General features: G+C 42.0%; 1 protein-coding gene and 1 pseudogene across 1 annotated transcript in view; both read left to right on the top strand.

Annotated features, from left to right (window-relative positions):
- The window catches only part of RAPGEF5 (Rap guanine nucleotide exchange factor 5), a 236,092-nt gene that overhangs the window by 102,966 nt on the left and 111,163 nt on the right, over positions 1-21,963 (top strand). The window contains exon 8 of the mRNA XM_088018447.1: positions 17,057-17,130. Coding sequence (XP_087874573.1) covers positions 17,057-17,130 — 74 coding nt within the window. The remainder of the gene's footprint in view (positions 1-17,056; positions 17,131-21,963) is intronic.
- On the top strand, positions 11,848-12,201 carry LOC114221232 (E3 ubiquitin-protein ligase RBX1 pseudogene; annotated as a pseudogene).

The following is a 21,963-nucleotide window of genomic DNA, read 5'->3' as shown; positions in this document are numbered from 1 at the left end:
TTGGACAACTGCCTAACTTGTCAGTGTTTCTCTACCCAACTGGAGATTTTGTCATGGGAATGATAACAGAATTATAATACTCTCATGGCATTGGCAGTAAAAGCTTTATACATGAAGTGAATTATTACCGAGGTTTATTTGCCGGGCGGACTCAGGAATAAATGAACATTCTCACTGAGGTTTTCCACACTGAACTTAACCAGGAAGACGTTTGAGAGGGGAGTAGTTGGCACTGTTTAAAGGGGAAGTGAATTTAACCCTGGCTCCCAACAGGTGCCCCTGAACAAAAGCCACATCCTTGTAAAGCCAGTCCTTGTACATTGTGGACCCGTCCCAAATCAGTAGAATGGACAGGCTTGTCTGGTTCCCCTTTTGCTAAAAGGTGGCTGCCTTCTATCTATTGAAAATACATTTAATAAAAACAAAGCATAAAAGGAAAAAAAACACGAAGCATTCGCTTTAAGACCTATTAAAATCGGTGGAGGAAGTTTACACATTATCATGTCATTGTTTTCTGGTAGAACAAAGACTGTGGGAAATGTGCGATTGAGGTTACTTTGTATCTACCCTGAGGAACAGAAGGTAGAGAGCCAAGCCTGACAGATACAGTTGTCATCTCAGTTGTATATTCTTATTTTCTTCATTTTGATTTTTAGTTTTGTTTTTATATGTTTTAAAGGCCCATTTCCATATCATAATTCCAAAGGTAGAGCTAAGTACAGGTGATGTTCTTCTGTCCAAAGGGGGCAGTAAACAGTAAACACAGAACTGTCACATATTAGCAATAAAACCAACTTCCCCACCCTTCAGATGTGGTGGGTCTTGCAGGGAGTTGGGAGATTGACCATAAGCCCTGGCTGAGAGCCTCTCCTGCTGACGGTGAAGGTGTAGGGGGCCATTGTCTCAGCAGCCTGTGGTCCCCAGACAGTGGTGTGGTGTGTGTCTGCCTTGTCAGGGAAGGGGCACTTTCCATCATGGCATCACGGTGTTAGCACCACACACATGGACTGTAGGCTCCGACAGTGGACACCTCGGACCCTCTGGGCCTTTTAGACTCATCCCTGAAACTTAACAACAGATGTAGAATTCACAGGTAGCCTTTGTACCTAAGTCCAAATTACTGAAGTTGCTTCATTTTGCTGGTAACATTAAGCCCACATGAATTTAACTAATTTCAGGGTTAGTTTTATAACCAAATGGACAGTTTCATCAAAAGATGAGATTCATATGGGTGGTCAGGCCCCTCCAAGGAAATTTTCATTTGGACCTGCTCTAAGTGCAGTTTTTTATTACCTTGATATTTCAAGAAGAAAGACAAATAAAGCTACAGATAGTTCTATCAATTTTACATGAAAATTCAAAATACATATACTTCTATTTGAGAGGAAATATGACTCAGTGCCTTTGGCATGGATGTGAAAAATAGTTTGGGTTGACAGGCCATTCTGTATGAAAAACATTTTTTTCCCACATGTGTTTTTGCTTGGTTTTGTTATCTGGTAATCTTAGGAGATTATTTTATTTTATGAGTCATTAAAGCACTTGCATTGACCCTCAAAAGTGGTAATTAACGGATTCTCAGAATTATTCTCTCCGCTGAAACATAGGTGGGAAATGCTGTGTTCTTTGCTTGAGACCACTGCACTGTGGTCCTCAGCAAGTTGCCACCTCCAGCCAGGGACCAACATTTGAGCTGTTTTTGATTGAACTCTTTTTGTGATATATGGTCCGTTCAGAATATTGCTCCTGCCTGGGCTGAGGATAAAATATCCCCATTTGGATCACTCAGTCCCTGGCATGGGAGGGTCATTGGAACCCCACGATGCTCCTGGGCTACTCTGGTCTCTGCAGAAGTGTCCATGCCAGTCATTGCTGCCCCCGTGGTGTTTGCAGTGAGAGTGAGGGGCACGTTTCAGCTGGGTTAGGGTCTCTGGGCCTTTCTGGCTGTCTTGCTGAGGCTGTAAAACCCACTGCTTCCCTGTTGCATACTCCTTGCAGCCTATGGCCCTTTATAAGGTGGGCTCCCTTGCAGGCCTCTGTCCCCAGAGCATGTAGAAACTTTTGAGTCCTTGCAGATTTCCCATCCTGGGAAAGAGGAGCAACTCAGGAATAATCAGCTCTGGACCTCATCTACCCCTTGCCTGCCCTGAGCTTTACTCTGCTCACTGCTGAATCCACCGTGAGCATGCTGACCGCCACTTGGGGCTGGGGATAGACTGACACAGTCTCCTCTGTGTACTAAGTCACAGTCTGTATGTAAAACGGTGTTCCTGTCTTCAGTGTTCACTCAGCCATCTACCTAATCTCACCTTTCAGAGCCCAAGCCCAGAAAGGGAAGATGAGGCCCATAGCTCTTACATTTCATCTCCGCTGCCTCTTTACTGCCCTGCCCCCCAAACTCGACAGTCCCCTTGCAGTAAGTTGGGGACAGCCTTGAGCTTTTCTAGCCCATTATTTAGTGACTGCTTCTTGAGGGGGACAGAACTGTGGCTTCGCTATTCCAGGAGAGGGATTTGAGATTTGAAACTTACAGAATTAGTTCTTGATGTGCAAAGGAAGGTAACATTTCTCTATAAACTTTGGTCTTTCAAGGAGAAATTTTAACTTGGATGTCAGAATACAAATAGTAATGACTTTGTTTTGACTTGCACTCTACCCCAGTAGTGGGTGGGTCTGATTAGGAGAAAGGTCCCATCCATGGCTAAAAAGAAAAAAGGGAAAAAGCACATTACTGTGTTGGGAGTAAAAGGTAGCTACCCTCGATCAAGCACTTCATGTCCACCCTTTCTTCCACATAGTCATCCTATGGGGTGGTGGTGGTGATTATCACTCTTTTTCAAGTAATGAAGTTGAGGTTTGGTCAAATGATATAACTTAACAAAGATCATATGCTAGAAAGACTGTAGGAATGATGCCGTATTTTTTTCCCAAATGTGTAATAAAAGGAAGTTTCTTTAAATTCTAGCAGGACAGATTAGGTAAGGGTTGAGGAAAATTTGCATCTTTCCCTGGCCCCCTCTTGAGCTGCCTACCCTCCATGGATTGCTCTATGGATTGAACTGTTTGGTGTCTTTACTTGTATTTGCAAATACAAAGACTCTTAGGGAATTGGTGGTGGTTGCTCTGTATGTTTTAGAATTTCCCTGTAATGTCAGTGGGAAGATTTAGCAGTAGCATTACTGACAATTCAGGAACAAAAAAAGCTTATGAACATCGTATGTGTGACAGAAAGCTGTAATGTTATTTTTAAAAAGCAGATTGCTGGTCTACCATAAAACCTTAGTTAAGTGTCAGTGTAGATATGACCTGTTGTGTTTTCTTTTTTACAGTCCTCAAGGTGGATTTGTGTAGCTCTGAAAAGCAAACCAAGGAACTCAGGTTCAGTTCTAGTTTAGCCACTTACTATGACTTAGTGGTTCCAGAGACTCATTTTCTTACTCTGCAAAATGGAGCTAATGGCACGTGCCTCTGGGGCTTTTTAGGAGTGGGGGGAGTTAAATGAGATGCCATAAAGCATGTAGCTCCACATTGGCACATAGTTAGACTCAGAAATTACTTTTCTTTTATTCCCTGAGGTGAATCATTTATTTTTTTTCTTTTCAAATTTTTATTTAAATTCTAGTTAGCATACAGTGCAATATTGGTTTCAAGAGTGGAATTCAGTGATTCATCATGTTCATACAACACCCAGTGCTCATCATAACAAGTGTCCTCCTTAATACCCGTCCCCCTTCTCACCCATCCCCCACCCACTTCTCTCCATCAACCCTCAGTTCTCTATCCCTAAGAATCTCTTATGGCTTGTTTCCTTCTCTCCCTTCTCTCTCTCTCTCTCTCTCTCTCTCTCTCTCCCCCTCTCTCGTGTGTACATGCACACACTTTCTATTTTCCCCCCCTCCCCATATGAAAAGATCCTGAGCATCATTCATCATCAGGGAAATATAAATCAAAACTTGATGAGATACCACCTCACACCTGTCAGAATGGCTAAAGTTAACAACACAAGAAAGAACAGGTGTTGGCAAGGATGTGAAGAAAGGGGAACCCTCTTACAACGTCAGTGGGAATGCAAACCGGTGTAGGTACTCAGAAAAACAGTATGGAGTTTCCTCAAAAAGTTAAAAATAGAACTACCCTATGATCCAGCAATTGCACTACTAGGTATTTACCCAAAGGATACAAAAATACAGATTCGAAGGGATACATGTACCCCGATGTTTATAGCAGCATTATCAATAATAGCCAAACTATGGAAAGAGCCCAAATGTCCACTGACTAATGAATAAAGAAGATGTGGTATATATATATATATATATATATATATATATATATATACACCATATATATATATATATATATAAAACTCAGTATATATATATATACCTATATTACTCAGCCATCAAAAAGAATAAAATCTTGACATTTGCAATGACATGGATGGAACTAGAATGTATTATGCTAAGTGAAATAAGTCAGTAAGAGAAAGATAAATACCATATGATTTCATTCAGACGTGGAATTTAAGAAACAAAACAGATGAGATAAATCTTTTAAAAATTAAATCCTGAGAGAGAGAGTAGAGAAATGCACTGGAGACCTTTTATTTTATTTTACTATTTTTTAGGGGAAGAGGGGCAGAGGCTGAGGGAGAGGGAGAGAGAATCTTAAGCACGCTCCACACCCAGCATGGAGCTGGACTGGGGGCTCTATCTCACCACCCTGAGATCATGACCTGAGCCGAAATCAAGGGTCGGATGCTTAACCAACTGAGCCACCCAGGTGCCTCTGCCCTAGAGTCTTTTTAAATGAATGAACATCTTGGAGTGTCTAAGTACCATTGCTGCTCATATCTCTAAGATGTGGTTGTAGCAGATTGGCCTGAACCTGTCCTGTCACCAGAACACATCTTTGTAAGGCACTTAAAAACCAAAAGCTTTTCTGTCGCTCAACAAAAATGCTGAAGAAAAATTGTAGCTAAGGTTAACTCAATTTTTTTAAAGTTTTATTTTAGTTTGATCATGTACAAGCTGTCTTTGCATTAAAAGGAAACTTGTGTTTTTCTGGTATGTTTCCTCAAAAGAAGGGCAACCAGGCAGGTTCCTGGGCTCAAGTACTGATTACTCTGGCCAATGGAGCAAATATTGTTGATCTAATTAAAGGATTTCATACAGGATACACTTTGTTCTTTTGATGTTATCATTTTTCTTTGTTGAATAACTTTTCCATTGACTGGACGTCTATTAAATGTTACTCAAAAGAAAGCACTGTAAAAACCTATTAAGAAGTGGAGGAAAGGAAATTTGAAGGGTCTCGGCTCTAAGACAAAGGCATAAGAATTGAAGGGGAGCCCTCTCTGCCTGAGGGCAGGATATATCATGCAGTTAGCAAGGCGGGGGTGGGGGGGGTGGGGGGGGGAAGCAGTCCGGAGCTGGTGTTTCTCTGGCTTGAGCCACCTTCAGGCAAGTGGGCAGAGCATGTAGCGTCTGTTGGGGGAAATAGCAGTTTTTCAGCTACCTCTGATTTTAACCTCCTTACTCTAGATTTATTATGTTGTCTGAGTGATGTGAATTTCCAGAATATCAGTGCCTGTATATTCAAATGTTAGTAAAAGCAATACCTTTCTTTTTGCAGCAAACATGTATTATTTCTCTATATAGGATTCGGGGTTTAGGAAGCATGGTGAGGGTTGAAGGGGTATGTGGGAGCACTTAACAGGGAGTAAATCATTATGACTCTAATTTTTATAGACTGAATTCCTCGTAGGAAATTCAAGTTGGTTCTCGCTTAGACTGTTTACAGTAAACCTCCTCTTTCCTTTGTTTTCAGTCTCACTCCTGTTCAATTCATTTTGGACAATTTAAGCCTTCGTGGTGTTATTGGAGCAGGTAAAGAGTCAGACCTGGGTACTTAACCATCTCCTCCACTGACTTCCTGTGTGATTCTGGGCCAGCTAGTTAGCATCTCTCAGGCTCAGTTGTCTCATGTGTGAAATGAGGATAATCATAATAGCACTTGGAATCTGATTAAGGAGAAGGCCAACCATACACCTGCCCTAACACATCCATAGGATCTGATTTAACTCCGATTTCTATACGAAATGAATCAAGTAACTATTAAACGGTAAATGGATCCTGCTTTGGCCAGGGAAGCTGTTTGTATCTACTGGAAATGTATGAATGTTCCTTGCAGGGTCTGAATGTGGCCGATTAGTACTTTGTCAGTGAACGTACGCACATTGCTGAAGGCCCACCAAGGCGGCCCCATGAACCTGTGGACTTGCTAGCTTTTAGTTGGCAACGAGTGATTGTTCTGAATCCAAGTCATGCATGGGATGTTGCTGGGTTTGGGGAACACGGTTTTAATCCATGTTGACAATTGACCTTTCTCCTTAGTGTGTTGGAAAAATTACATATGTGGAAAATTAAGGACTAAGAATGTCAGTTAAGGGAAGCCTGGGTGGCTCAGTAGGTTAAGCATCTGCCTTTGGCTCAGATCAAGATCCCAGGATCCTGGGATCAAGCCATGCATGGGGCTCCCCACTCAGCTGGGAGTCTGCTTCTCCCTCTCCCCCTCCCCCATTCGTGTGTGTGCACAAGCCCTCTCTCTCTCTAATAAATAAATAAAATCTTAAAAAAAAAAGAATGTCAGTTAAATTACCAAATGACACAATCCAAAAGAAGCAAATTGCTAAATTCCAAGAAAAAGAATTTAATAAATTATTAAATTTTTTATTAAATAAAAATTACTAAAAGTTCTTTTATTTATAGAAACTAAGTTTCTCACGAGCCCCTGCTAAAAAAAGTACTGAATTGATATTTAACAAAGATTGACAAAAAGAAATATTAAATTATTAGCCTGCTCACAGTGGCCACATACCTCAGGCCAGCCTTGCCAGGATCTCCAGCAGAGGGGTATGGGAAAGATCGAATGGGAGCGCCCACATGGAGAGCATGTGTTTGAAACGTAAGGGCTCAAGAGCTGCACATCATTAGCAGAATGATGGTGATAGTTTCTTTGCTCACATCACCTCACTTGCTACTAAATGAGTCTCGTCAGCCTAACATAGAAGCCCAGCCAACTGTCCTGGCTTTGTTTTCTGGTTTTCCACAACACTGGGTACAGCTCGCTGGGCCCATGTCAGAGCCCATGCTTTTCTCCACCTTACCTCTGTTTATACCAGCTATCCACCTTGACTGCCTTTCTTCCCCTCACCTCCTCCACCCATCAGAATCCACCTTCTCCTCAAAGACTCTTCTTCTATCATCTTACCCTCTCCCCCAAACTGGATGGGCCAGTGAGTGTTTGTATCTCTGCCTTATAATTTTTACTTTCTGATTTGGTCATATTAGTTCAGTTCAATAGACAATTACTCAGCAGCACTATGTTGTAGAAATCATTCCAGGTGCTTAGAATGGGAAAGCACACTCTCTGCTCTTGAGGAACTCATAGTGTAGGTTAATAAAGACAGAGGTTCGTGTTGCTAGCTATAAAACACTGAGATAAGAAAATGCACGCATACAGAAAAAGAGCTTTGTGAGGCCAGGAGGAAGGACTCCATTTAATCTAGAGTCTTGGGTGCAAGTAGTGAGGACTCAGAAGGATCGTCACTAAGGAGATGGTGTTAGAACTGAAGAGCCCAGTGGACCAGAGGATTTTCACCCGTTGAAGGCAGGGACAAGGCGTTCCAGGCTAGAAATAAAGAAATGTGCGAGATGCCGCTGGGGAGAGAGTCTGGGACCCAGGGACCTCGCTAGCAGGGTCAGGTTGAGGCTTCCGCCTCAATGTTTCATAGAATGGGGGTAACAGGGGCCACAGGGGTCAAACCTGCACAGTCCTCTAAGCCCCGCTGCATCAAGGAAGCCAGGGATGGGGTCTCACTTGGTGCTTGGGCTCCTGGGTGACTCTCATGTTGTCTGGGTGGGGAGAGGCGGGAGTCTAAAGGGATGGGGTGCTAGTGTGATCAGACTCGCCTTTTGGGAGTGGAACCTGGCACCTGTGTGGAGGAGAGCATGAACCAGAGGAAAGGCTGGCTGGGAGGCTGTGGTGGTGGTCCAGGGGAGACGTGGTGCAGTCCTGAGCTATGACCTTGGCAGAGAGGAAGGAGGATGGAGACATTTCAGAGGTGGAAGCGATGGGGTGTAGTGAGAGACTGATGTGAGGGCAGAGGGGAAGGAGGAGCATGAAGACACCTGGTGGTGACTTAAACTAAAATTCTGCAGGAGGAGGAAGAGGCTTGTGGAATCCAGTAGACATGATGCTTGTGATTTCAGACCTTTCTGTCCATCCCCGGGGACAGAGGCTGTGCCACTGCACTGTGAGAGCAGCTTGCCCGTCGCAGGTGCATGATGAAGCTGCTGAGTGTGAAACTGGAGACATAGTCTCGGGCTCCGAGAAGAGAGCAGAGATGGAGACACAGATTTGGGAATAACGTGCATAACTGTGAAAATTGAAACCGCAGGAACAGATAAGATCACCGAGGAAAGCGGCAGAGAGAGAAAAGAGAACCTGCAGGAAACCTGCATTTTTAGAGGCTTCGAGGATGATAAGGACCCAGAACAGAGAGTTTTAAAACAACCATCTCAAGTTCAGCTCAGAGGCTGAACCGACTGGGACTGAGAAAAACAAGTGGGACAGAGATGTCGCAGGCATTGGTCAGCTTTCAAAGCGACGTTCCGATGGCGCTCTGGATGGGCCAGATTATAGTACTATATGGCCTATCCTGATGGTGAATGCTGAGCGATATTTTTCCAATTTTAACACTAAAAAAAAAAATACAGCAATGAAGTGAAGGCTGTAACTGCTTTTTCTCCCTTACTTTTTAAAGACTAGAAAAGATCTGAGCATTTTGAAGCATTTGTGATTATATATCGGTAACCAAAAATAAATAGACTCGATCAGCATTTCTCGCTGCCAGCTCGTTTGCACGCCACCTCCGAGGGAACGCACTGCCTGCTGAATGGGGATGGAGCCTTGGAGAGGAGCCTCCTAAAATAAATATTAGGGCCTTTCTCCAGGAATGGTACAAAAACATAGCTGGTTATTTAGATAACGAGGAACAGGGCTCTGCCTCATGTGTCCTGGAAACACCTCAGTGTTTTCTGAGCGTGGTAAAGTCCACAACCCACTGAACACACAAAACAGCCCAACCTGGTACGCGTCTCATCCACATGGGTGAGAAATTCTCGATGTTACTAGTGGGGATGCATTTTGATGTTTAAACTTCATTTCTGTTCTTTCTATTGTACTATGTTGTGTTTCATTAGAAAAGAAATACTGGTCAGGACCCACATGAACGGACTCACCGGTGTGCGGTGTGACCAGCACCGTACCGTTCCGTCCGCGCCAGACTCGAACCACCGCAGATACATACACACATCATACAGGAAGGGCTAGCACAGGTTACTGAACCTCCTCTCTAAAATGGGGGGGATCTTACCCGTCCCCATCTTCAGGGTGTGTGGACATCAGATGAAACCTTTTATGAAAATTCTCTCTGTAAAAATGCTACAAAGGTGAAAGATTCTATTATTGCCCAAATTTTAATTCTTGGCCAAGTACTCAGTGAATTCTTTTTCTTGACTGTATTTGCTGGTTTCTCAGATGGAGACTTGAAATGCTAAATTTCAAGTGAAATTTGGGGTTGGCTTGTCAATAAGAAAAAAATTAGTTTGGTTGGTTTGCAAAGAACACTTTCAAGTAGTCACCTAGTGCATTATGATCATTCTGTTTAATATTCTGTGAGTACGGCTCTTTCTTACCTTGGCAAAATTGATCAGAGATTAAATAAGCATTGTTTTGAAAGGACATCAGTCTTCTCTGTGTTTAATAATATTAATAGAGTTATCAAGAAAATTTTCTTAGCAATCTTCCTAGTAAGTCATGAGGAGAGAAGACCTGTTCTGAAGATAACACAGAAGTGATATTAAGGCAAGCCCTAAAATCTTTTTTTTTTTTTTAAGATTTCATTTATTTATTTGACAGAGAGAGACACAGCGAGAGAGGGGACACAAGCAGGGGGACTGAGAGGGGGAGAAGCAGGCCTCCCGCCGAGCAGGGAGCCCGATGCGGGGCTCGATTCCAGGACCCTGGGATCAGGACCCGAGCCGAAGGCAGACATTTAACCATCTGAGCCACCCAGGTTCCCCAAGCCCTAAAATCTTGGAGGCTGTCTCCAGTAGCTCATCTTGAATGGCTCTTGGCTAACTTACAAATAGATACATTTAAACTAAGTACTCTTCTGTGAATTAGTGCTAAGTAATCCGCAGATACACTTAGTTCTCATGCGGACTCTCATATTCACCACTCAAAATATACGCTTTAGATCTTGTGCTTGTGACTTTTGTGGTGGTAAGTTATTTTCAAAGGCCTTTTCTTGCTTTTAGACTCTGTGTTGAGAGATAAGGAGATGGTTTGTGTTGGCAGAGAGGGTGGCTCAGAGCCTCCCTTGGTCCCAGAAGCTGTCATTCCTGTGTACGTGTTGCACTGGAGGGAACTGTCCCAGAATCAATATTTGCGTAAGAAATTTTCCCCAGCCTACTCTTACTCTGATCAGATAAAAGAAAATTCAGCTCAAAAATCTAAATAACTGCTTCCTCCTCCTTCTATCATGTGAGGCATACCACTAGGAGGCATGAAGAAAGAGATTGTCTTTTTATGTATTTCTTGACATTCATCTTCATATTCAGAGGTCACTAGAACACTCCTTTTTAGGTGACTGACTGTGTATTTCATACATGAGGCATCCCAGGGTGATCATAAATCCTCAGCATAAGTATATTTTTGTTCCCAAGTAGTATATGTGAACTCCCAGCTAAAATATATTCTTGGAATCATACTTTTTCAGTATTTCCAAGAAAATAATGTTATTTATGTATTGAAGGAGACCACACTCTTGTCCTTGTCATCAGGGAGCTGCAGATAAGAGTCTCCCAGAATTTTGAGTCTTCATTGTGCAGACTGAGATGGATTGCCGAGTTACCTTTGCCACATCCCTCATGAACTTGCTTGTGTTTGTAGTTCTGGCTCTGTGAATTGAACTATAGTGCTGGGCAACTAATTTTGAGGTCTTCAAAGATGTGACAAGAAATGTAGTATTGTTGTTTGGGGATAAGCCAGGAATATAAGACTGAATCTTTCTCCTAAGTATACTCTTATGCTAATCCCTACCTCCTTTGTTTCTATTTATATGTACTAAGAATTACGCCTAAATCTTAAAAAATAGTGTTCACTCTCAATTCTGAAATTGTTATTCATTGTCCTGCATGTCCTCTGTTGTAGTATAATGTGAAATAATTAATGCATAGAGCACCAGAATGTTGTTTTTTTAATTTTGTTTTATTGTTATGTTAATCACCATACAGTACATCATTGGTTTTTGATGTAGTGTTCCATGATTCATTGTTTGCGTATAACACCCAGTGCCCCATTCAATATGTGCCCTTTTTAATACCCATCACCAGAATGTTGTTTTAAAAACAAAAACATAGGATGGTTTCTGCTCAAGAGGTCCTGCCTTTGAGTCCTCGCCCCTCCACAGTTACTATGACTTAACTGAGCTAGGTTGTCTTCTGGCCTCAGAGTATCCCTTATCAGAGCCTGGGGCCCTTGGGCCTCTTCACTCAGGACTTGGTGGACCATATCACACCCTCCTACACAGTGGCCACTGGCTTGCCTGGCTGATTCATTTGGGAGAGTCCTTGTAGACATGGTTTTGTGTAAGTCTAAAGGCATCATGGATGGTCAGGCTCAACTACTCTGTTTCCTACAAACTTTCCCCTTTGGGATGGCATCTCCCTCCATCTTGATTGCTTGTAGACCAAAACATCAAAAACACACTTAAAGGGACCTTGTGTTTCCAAAATGGCGGCAGCGATGGATGTGGATACCCCGAGCGGCACCAACAGCGGCGCGGGCAAGAAGCGCTTTGAAGTGAAAAAGTGGAATGCAGTAGCTCTCTGGGCCTGGGATATTGTGGTTGATAACTGTGCCATCTGCAGGAACCACATTATGGATCTTTGCATAGAATGTCAAGCTAACCAGGCGTCTGCTACTTCTGAAGAGTGCACTGTTGTATGGGGAGTCTGTAACCATGCTTTTCACTTCCACTGCATCTCTTGCTGGCTCAAAACATGGCAGGTGTGTCTGTTGAACAACAGAGAGTGGAAATTCCAAAAGTATGGGCACTAGAAAGAGAATTCTTCCGTCGAGCCCAACTGTTCTGTTATTCATTTAGTGACTTGCCCTCCTGTTACTTAATTATAAATTAGATAGAACTGTGTCGTTTTCTGCTTTGTCTTCTCAGTTTGCTATTCCTGCAGCCATATTGTATTCTGTGTCAAATAAAATCCAGTTGGATTCTAGAACAGATGCTGTCTCTTGTGTATGTGAAAAAGTGAACATAAATAAAGGGTCCCCTCTTCCTAGGTTGGAAGGCTTCCTTTCAAAAGTGAGATGTTTCTTCATTAGAGCAGAGTTGTCCTGTGAGCACATTGCTTGGTCATAAGGAATCCTGGTCCACAGCCTGATCATCGATGGCAGTCTTGGGCAAGTCGACTCTCTGCTTCGCCCTTTCCCCAAAGAATGGCTCCTAAGAACTAAATGACATTGTATGTGCACAGAAAGCTTTGTAAACTGTAAAACCACTGTACGAATGTTAACCTTGACCATGTATGACATGTTGCTTTCTCTTCTTAGTTTAGAAAAATAAACCTGAAAAAATCTAATATGTAATTTTGTCTGGCAAAAGAAGAATTTATGAACTCCAGTTGAAAATCGGTGTCACTTAAAATGGAATTAAAAAGAATTCAAGTTGCCTCTAAAAAAAACACACACACACTTAAAGAAGATATTCAAAAACTTTCTCTACACTTTTGACATTCAACTTCACTGTTTTGGGGGGGTGATGGTGGATGCTGGGGGAGTTTACTTGATCTTTCTACTTTCAGAAACTGAGGACCCTCTAGTTATTCATTATTCTTTCATATGCTCTGGTTGAGCTTGACTAGATAATAGGGAAGGATTTAAGCTTCCCAATTCTGCAGACTTACCTGTTTGGCCGAGGGCTTCCAACTACCTTCTTGAGGCCCTTGGCAGTGTTGGTGCTCTTTCTATCATGTGGATTAAACTGTGTCCTAAAACTGCTTGTTGGTATAACTTTGCTCCCACCTTCTGACTAAAACACCATACCCTTACCACCCATCTTAGCTCTCCTTTCCCCAAAATTTTTCCACCTTTCTGAACCAAGACAGAGTGACATTTCCACGACACATCAATTCCACATACACTAGGCACCAGTGAGGCAGGATCTTATCCTCTCAAACTTCCATTTCTCACACACCAAGGAAGATAAGATAAGCAAGTGCCTGGAATGGGCCAGGCTGAGCAGTAACCTAGAGACACAGAGGACACACTGAGTACCAAGAGGAGAGGATCTGGAATGGCCTTCCCTGATCATGTCAGCCAGAAGCCATCCTTTCCTCCATGCGGCTCTGAGGATACAGCATTCTGTGGTGTGCAGGGGTCTGATGGCCACTGCTAGATGGCTCCTTCCGGTCAGGATCACATCTTAGCCAGATTTTTTCTCAACAGCTGTCCTTTGCCTGGCACACAGGTGTTCTGTCAGTGTTTTCTGAACCATGGATGGAAACTCTGATTTAACTTTCCACTTGGTCAGTATCATTCCAATTATCTGAAAACTGCAGAACCCACTCAGTGTAGTATCTTCTCAAAGAAAAGCACAGGACTGCCCTGGTGGTGCCCCCTTTCTGTGGGTCCCCCGGTAGGAAACCTGTATCTTTTTCACACTTGCCAATTTTTAGTCACTTTCTCCAGACTCTGTAATGTCTCCCCTCCACCTCCATCTTATTCAAACACAGATGTTCCTGAGCTAGAGATTCTAACTGGAAGCTAGTTACTACCTCACCCACTCACCTGGTTAGACCTTTTTACTGCTGACTGGTCAGAGCCAGAGTGTCACTGACTCTGTCCCCTGACCTTGGCAGAATGTCACCTGGGAGCCATTAGGCTTCCTTTCCTGGAGGACCACCTGTCTGTTCTCTAGGGACTAGACCTTATTTCCCTTCTGTGATGCAGTAGGGCATGTTCTCTGTTTTAAGGAAATATCTATGAGAGACAGCTTCCTCCCCCCAAAGAAGCCCCAGGTAAAAGTACAACCCTGAAAGGTTATGGACTATGAATTCTTTCTGGGAGAGATCACTTTCTACAACTAAATCTCAGTTTTTCCTGTTTCTCTTGTGATGAAGGGATTGCCTTTTGGTAAGGAAAAAGATTTTTATAGAGTTAGACATCATGGAAATCCAACCCAGATTTTTTAAAAGCATGGTCCTCTCAAAAAAGAAATAGTAATGCAATAATCTTAACGTGACAACAACAGTATGGCAGATTATTGAATGAAATGGATTAACTCAAATAAATGCTGTGCAATGTCTTCTCTTAAAAAATTAAAAATAAAAAATAAAAACATGAATTTAGTTGGCAAAATATTCCAAAATTTAATTTTCTTCATTTTCATCTAAACTGAAACTTTAAAGAGCAAAAATTCAAATTAAAGCATAAATGAAGTGCCAAGGTATGGTTCACACTTCATATGGGTGCTCTTGTCCCACATTAGTTGCCCTCCAGGAGAATGATTCCGCATTACAGGTTGAGGAAAGTCTTATTTCAATTAGTTAAATAGAGTTCCTTACTTCTATAGCCAATGCATTTCTTTTTAAAGTAGGTTCCATACCTAGCATAGAGTGCAGTGCAGGACTTGAACTCACAACCCTGAGAGTAAGACCTGAGCTGAGATCAAGAGTTGGACGCTTAACTGACTAAACCACCCAGGAGCCCCTAGCCAATGCATTTTTAAGTGGAATTTACAGTGTTATTCTGTATTTTTCTTTTGGCATTCTTGCCTCTAGTTTTTCAGAGAAAACATGGGAGTTTTCTTCTTAAGTTTTCTCATAATCGGGCAACAGTAGCAACAGGGGACCCCCTTTGAACAGGCATGGATGGAACTTTTTGCTGAAAATAGAAGAAAAGCTTCTATCCACTTCCACTGTTCCTGCCTTGCCTGCAGGTGCTCGGTGATAGGAATTATCCTAGTTATTCGTGGCGTTTAATAGAAGAATTTCCCTCCCCTCTTTTTTCATAAAGAGTTATGAAAGCAGTCGTTTCGGTAAGTACGGGTGGTCACGTTGTGCCGTTTGGGGCAAATGGGGAGGAACTGTTCATCCCGTTAGTTTTGACAGAGCTCATACTGCGTGCACAGTACTTTAGGTGTGCTCCGTGGTAAGCACCACAAAGTAGGCATAAAAGGCGTACAAAAGCAAAAGGTATGTGAAATGATACTTTAAAAAAATACAGAGCAGAGAGCACAGTATTTGAAAGTCCACAAAACAATGCGAACTGAACCCATAAGTACAGTGCGTGACCTCACTGTCAACAAGACTGGTGATGTTTTTGCCCTGCTTTTGTTTAGGGCAAAAGAAAAAAATGGCACAGCAGATGCAAGGAATAACTTACTCTACTTAGGAGTCATCCTTGATTGTTTCTTATCCTCATCTCCCCCAACGCCCCAGCCATATTCAGTTCATTGACAGGTGGTGTCCATTTTGTGTAAAAATTCAGCTAAGATCCTCCATGCGTCTTCAGCTCATCGCCACCTCCATGGTCTGAGTCATCCTCATCTCTAGTCAGGTTGTCAGCAACAGTTACCAAACTGGTCTCCCAGTTTCCTCGCTTGCTTCTCTTGAGTCTCTTTGCCAAAAAGAACTCTTGAAAATATGCATCAGTCATGTGATTCCCAATTTAATATTCCTTAGTGCTTTCCCCTGTTTTTTGGCTAAAATCTGAATTCACAGAGTGGTCTGTGCTCTCTCTAGCTCCTGTCACCCTCACCTGACATGGATGGCTCCATCTCAACTTTGAGGTCCCACACCAATAACAGTTCTTCAGGGAATCACCATTGCTGCCCCCCTCCCTAAAGTGGCCTCCCCCAGTTTGTTTTCTGTCATATCCCCATTTGTCATGACCATCTTATTTTTTAAATATTATATTTATAATTATTATGATTGTTATTGTTAGATGTCGTAGTAGGAGTTGCTGATCATTGGCTGTCTTCCCAGCTAGAATGTGTACTTCATGAAGTCAGGGCTCACCCGCCTTTTTCCAGGAGTAGCTCCCATGCCAGGCACATAGTCGGCACTCGGTAAATATTTTGAAAGTGAAAGAGCAAACTGTACAAAGAGTAAAATAATGAAATCCCTCTGCCTGGATCAGGGTTGTATTGAATGTCAATGTGAAGCTGGAGATTAGGAGGAAGCTAGAGAATTCAAGGAAGACCTTCAATGATGAACAGGGAATTCATACTTGATAAGATAAGCGATACATTGACCAAAGCATGGCACTTGTTTTATTTTTTGAGACTGATTATTTAAGCGGTTGTGCCCCAGCTGTATTGTATGAGGGAGAGGAATTACGAGCTTTGTCTTAGGGAATGATTGCACCAGCCCAGGAAAGGTGACCAGGACTTGAATAGGGAGATGCTGGGGAAAACATGGGAGAGGAGGTTGATTCAAGATTCCACAGTTTGGAATTCTGTGGTAACAATACACTGGAGCGGTCTAAATAGACAGTATTATGCTTTCTTTATTATGTGACCATAAACTACCAGCCAAAAAAAACCTCACATTGTTTAAAAAATATGTTCTCAGATAAACTTGATAGAAGCTTTCGACTACATCCCAATTCCCTCTTGGATGAAGCACAATACTGACAAGCTGATGTCAGGATGGGTATAGGTTAAGAGAAGAAATTAGAGCAAACTTTTCCACTGCCATTGATTTAATAAACAAGATAATGTACATGAAAAATGCCCAGTGCGGTTACTTAAACTTTCAACCGAATAATAAAAAATAATGCTGATATTTACATTTTGTGAATCCACCTCACATTGTTTTTTCCTGCCAAATTACCATCTGAAAGGAAATGATCTAAAACTGTTTTCTTATGATGCTACCTTTTTTTAAACATTTTTTCTTTTCTTTGTTTAAAGCAATTGAACAAGATGAAGAAAACAGTGACAAACATGACATTGTGACAGAAGCTGGAGGTGTTCCAGATTCTCAGGTATGATCAGTTCTGTGACCATCTCTTATTACGTCTGTCTTCTGCACTGAGAGTGGTGACATAAGGCAGGTGTCTGCAGATGATACAGGTGTGAACTTCTGTGTTCTGTAAAGAGTGGTATTACTGGGAATAAAGTACTTATTTTTAATAAAGAGGCATTTCACAAGAAGGACCTAAATTGTTAATTATATTTCTAATTTGATTCATGAGGGAGGGACAGATGGGCAGACATCCTCCACTTCCCAGAGAAAACAATGAAAGTAAGTGAAGAACCAGGAGAGACCACGTGAGAGCAGACCATCCCCTGGAGACGGCAGAGAAGAATGAGCTGCCTGGCAGCTGGACAGCCGGGGCTGGGCCACACAGATGAGTGGGATGCCTCACCTGCCAGATTCTCTGCCAACGCCCAGTATCTAACTCACAGCATGGACATGCTTTTAGCAGCATCTGACCTCCAAATAGTATTGTGGCCTTACCACTTCAGACACCCTAACACTATCGAATGCTAACTCGGTGTAAATCCGAGCATTTAAAGATTCTTGGCTTGGCTGACCCGTTGCACTGCCTTTCCAAGAAGTCCTAAATCTGTTGGTTCTGCTCAGAATAATGACATTAGCTTTTTCAGTCAAGATGGCACAGGCTGTGGTGATGGGTATTAAAGAGGGCACATTCTGCATGGAGCACTGGGTGTTATGAACAAACAATGAATCATGGAACACTACACCAAAACAAATTATGTAATATATGGTAATTAACATAAGAATAAAAAATTTAAAAAAAAAGATGGCACAGGCTGCACTATTTCAATAAGTTGATAGAAGGAATTGTTGGGACTAATATTAAAAATGCTGCAATCACCACGTTCAGATTGAAACTGCATTTCAGGCTTTCAAGTGAACGTGGGCAGGGATTCCCCCACTTAGTGTATTCCAGACTTTCTCAAAGGTTTCTTAACTTGTTAAATGATTAGTGAGATGGATATTTCTAAACCTAAATTGTTATTCTTCATTTGTGTTGAACTTACTCTGTGGGCGAAGGTTTGTTTTAATGGAATTGTATTTCTGTGTCTCAAGAGGATACACAGACCTGGCTTTTCAAGATTTTGTGGTTTTTTTCAGCTGTGCCACGAGTGTATATCTACAGGAGGTACCAAGGGTCAAAATCATGAAACCAAACAAAACCAGTGAATTGATAATTGGATCAGGAACAGATTCGGTGTAGGTTTGAAAGGCAAGAGTGAAGTTCACTGGAGGCATAATTGTGGGTGACAGGCCTAGGCCGTGGAGGAAGGCAGGTAGCTGTCACCTCATCTGACACTTCAAAGGAAGCCTGAACTGCTGCCATGGTACAAGCACCAGTTTTGTCAATTTTCGATTCTGCAGGTCATATTCCCAAATGCTCTGCATAGCATCCTCAACAGTTCAAGTCATGTGGGGGAGCTCAGAGAAAACTTGGAGAATGTTACCATCAGAATTAGAAATAAATGCTTGTGTGTGCACATGGTGTACACATTGACACCAAAACGTATTAATTGGATGTTTGGTGTATGTACATATAATGGATGTCAACACCCAGTATCTAACTCACAGCATGGACATGCTTTTAGCAGCATCTGACCTGCAGATGCTTACCTAGAGAGCAGAGTAGGAACTTGCCATGCTCTGTGGTATTTCACATTATTGCAGTCTTCACTCCGAGCATATTGTAAGCAAGTAGAAATTAGTTTCTCATTCCTTCCCCATCCATATGGGGAAAATGCCCTGGGGCTGTTGAAAACTTTGGGTATGTAAAGGGTTAAGATGGAGGAACTGGGTCTCCTATATATGTTTCCCACCTGCCCGAAAAACCTAATTCTCACCTCATATGTTAGCTCCTTTCTTCCTTTTCTCCCTAAAAATATCTTTTCTGCCTAAGAAACTCCCTGTTTTAATGCAGTGAGGTGTGGGTGGTGTGGAGAGAGCCTGTAGACTTGAGTTTGCCTCCTAGCCCTTCTTCTCTATAGCCTGTGTCTTTACACAAGCTCTTTAGCGTCTAAACCTGTGAGTTCCTGCAGGCTAGCATCAGTGTCTTCGTCACCATAGTGCCCCTGCCTGCAAAGTCCCTGCAAGTGACTGGCATGCAGGGTTTTCATCTCTATAAATTAGAGATCTTATAAAGTTGTCTGGAGGTTGAAATGAAGCAATGCAGAAAATGCCTGCATGTAAGAGTTTCAGTAATTGTTAGGCAGCGTGCATGAGGTCCAGAGTACAGCCTCCAGGACCAGATGGCCTTGGCTCTCTTCCTGGCTCTGCCACTTAACCTGGGTGACTTATTCTCTCCTGGCCTCAGAGCCCTTTTCTGTGATAGTGTTGAGAGTTCACTTGGGCAGCCCTTTGGATGCAGTAGGCACTCGCCTAAGCTCCTAGTTTTCTTAACTCCACAACAAACCCTGTATTTACCGCCACTTTACAGATGAGCTGGTAAGTGCCGGGGCCAGGAATCAAACCAAGGCAGTCCGGCTCTGACACCCTGGCTTTTAACGCCTGTCCTAAACTGCCTTTCTAACATCTGTGAATTGGGGATCATTGTGGGGTTGTTTTGAGGATTAGATAAATACATGTGAAACAGAACGGTGCCCAGCACATAGTAAGTAGTCAAAGAAGTTCAACTCTATGAGTTATTACCGTGATCATGATCATCTATGACATTACTTTTTGGTTTGAATGTTTAAGGTGTCTAACATGGCTCGGTTGCAGTATTACTCTCTGCCTACCATTATGGTATCTTCACATACATAAACGTTCTAGACTCATTTATCACTCTTTATATGGGACTAAGGGATTAAAGAATTTTTTATCAAAATGTGTAGAATTTGGGAGGGTGCCTGGTGGCTCAGTTGGTTGAGCGTCCAACTCTTGATTTTGGCTCAGGATCGTAGGATTGAGCCCTGAGTTGGACTCTGCACTCAACGTGGAGTGGGCTTGCGACTCTTTCTCCCTCTCCCTCTGCCTCTCCCCCAGCTCTCTCTCTCAAATAAATAAATAAATATTTTAAATTAAAAAAAGTCTAAAATTTTGGGGGTGCCTGGGTGGCTTAGTTGGTCAAGCGTCCAGTTCTTGGTTTTGGCTCAGGTCATGATCTCAGGGTCCTTGAATTGAGGCCCATGTCCGGCTCCATGCTCAGTGGAGAGTCTGCTTGAGATTCTTTCTGCCTCTGCCCCTCCACCTTTTGCTTGTGCACCCACTCTCTCTCAAATAAATAAATATTTTAAATTAAAAAAAAAGTGTTGAATTTTTGCTAGGTTCTAGTTTAGGGCTCTTAATGTGATCTTCAATGAGTAATTTATAATGTACTGAACTTTGGAAATTCTTCCTTTGCTTCAGGTGTCCATTGACCCCTGGATTCAGTAATTATTTTCATGTCTCCTGTACTCCATTTGTAGCAATCATTTTATTTATTTATTTATTTATTTTTAAGATTTTATTTATTTATTTGACAGAGAGAGACACAGCCAGAGAAGGAACACAAGCAGGGGGAGTGGGAGAGGGAGAAGCAGGCTTCCCGCTGAGCAGGGAGCCCAATGTGGGGCTCAATCCCGGGACCCTGGGATCATGACCTGAGCCGAAGGCAGACATTTAACGACTGAGCCACCCAGGTGCCCCTCAATCATTTTAATATTAAGTGATGGTAACTGTTAATTGTATAAAGTAATTGCCAAATATTTCATGATTTTCAGTAGCCAAAAAGTGATTTCTTTTTTTTAACATACAGAAGAAAGCTGTTATTTAAGGCTGTAATAGTGATCATAGAAAACAGATCATTCAAAATGCTTTATGTCGGAATTTACTAGGATTTGCTTTTTTTATTATTATTATTTGTCAACTTTGCTGTTCTGCTTAGCAGTGTGGTCAGTAATGTTTACAGACCTGAGATGTAATTTCAGGTCCAAACAAGACAAAATATTGGTATCCTCCTTACTCTAGTATGAAACTTCAAGGAATCAAGTATAGGAAATAAGTGAACCATAAGCGATGTAAATGTATGGCAATGTATTTTTTTAGTTTTCTCAGGAGAGAGACTTATGTACGTAAAATCGATTAAGAAAATACTTGAGGGACAGCAGTTATAAATTCCATGTAGCTATGGCTTCTGCCTGCTTCCCTCCCCCCACTCTGCTCTGGCAGGATGTAGTTTCATACAGTGTTTGTACAGGATGGGTCTGTCCAACCCAAATGGTGCTTTAACACATGTAATTCCAGAAAGGAGGAGGATCAGAGAAGTGAACCTTCCTGAGGTTGGTGCCTTACCTGTACACGGAGGGGCCAGGAGTCACTGGATGACTCTCTGTGATGCCCCAGCACGGTATCTGAGGCTTGTCCTAGTGATGCCTTGGGCATGAGTAAATCTGCCTCACACCCCCCATCACATGCACTTTTCACTGTGGGCGCCGTGTGACCCTTTGCCTCAAGGAAAGGGTATATTTTTCTAGCCCAACCAGGAGGAAATTTTTCATAGTTTTCTTTCCCTCGCTGAAGAAATTTGAGAAAATGAATACTTGCTGCCCTACAAAATAAAATGGTTATTTATTATTATTATCAATCAATTTATAATTTATTATATTTGATGTATTATAATATTATGCTTATATAATTACCATATGATATATTCTATTATATATTACATTTTATGTTATATTATTAATATATTGTATATTTTATTAACATTATATTTTATGTATTTGTTATTAACATTACACATAATTTTTTATTATTATTATTTAGTGTGAATTATCTTCTGAATTTTCCTAGAAGGGATTCTTAATATTTGTTGTTTAGAAAATACATGCATACAGTT

The sequence above is a fragment of the Eumetopias jubatus genome, unplaced genomic scaffold (genome assembly GCF_037043125.1).
Source record: "Eumetopias jubatus isolate StellerSeaLion01/CBP00866 unplaced genomic scaffold, mEumJub1_p1.0 scaffold_14, whole genome shotgun sequence".
Taxonomy (NCBI): Eukaryota; Metazoa; Chordata; class Mammalia; order Carnivora; family Otariidae; genus Eumetopias; species Eumetopias jubatus.
The sequence above is the reverse complement of the archived record's forward strand: the minus strand, read 5'-3'. Positions and strand labels throughout refer to the sequence as shown.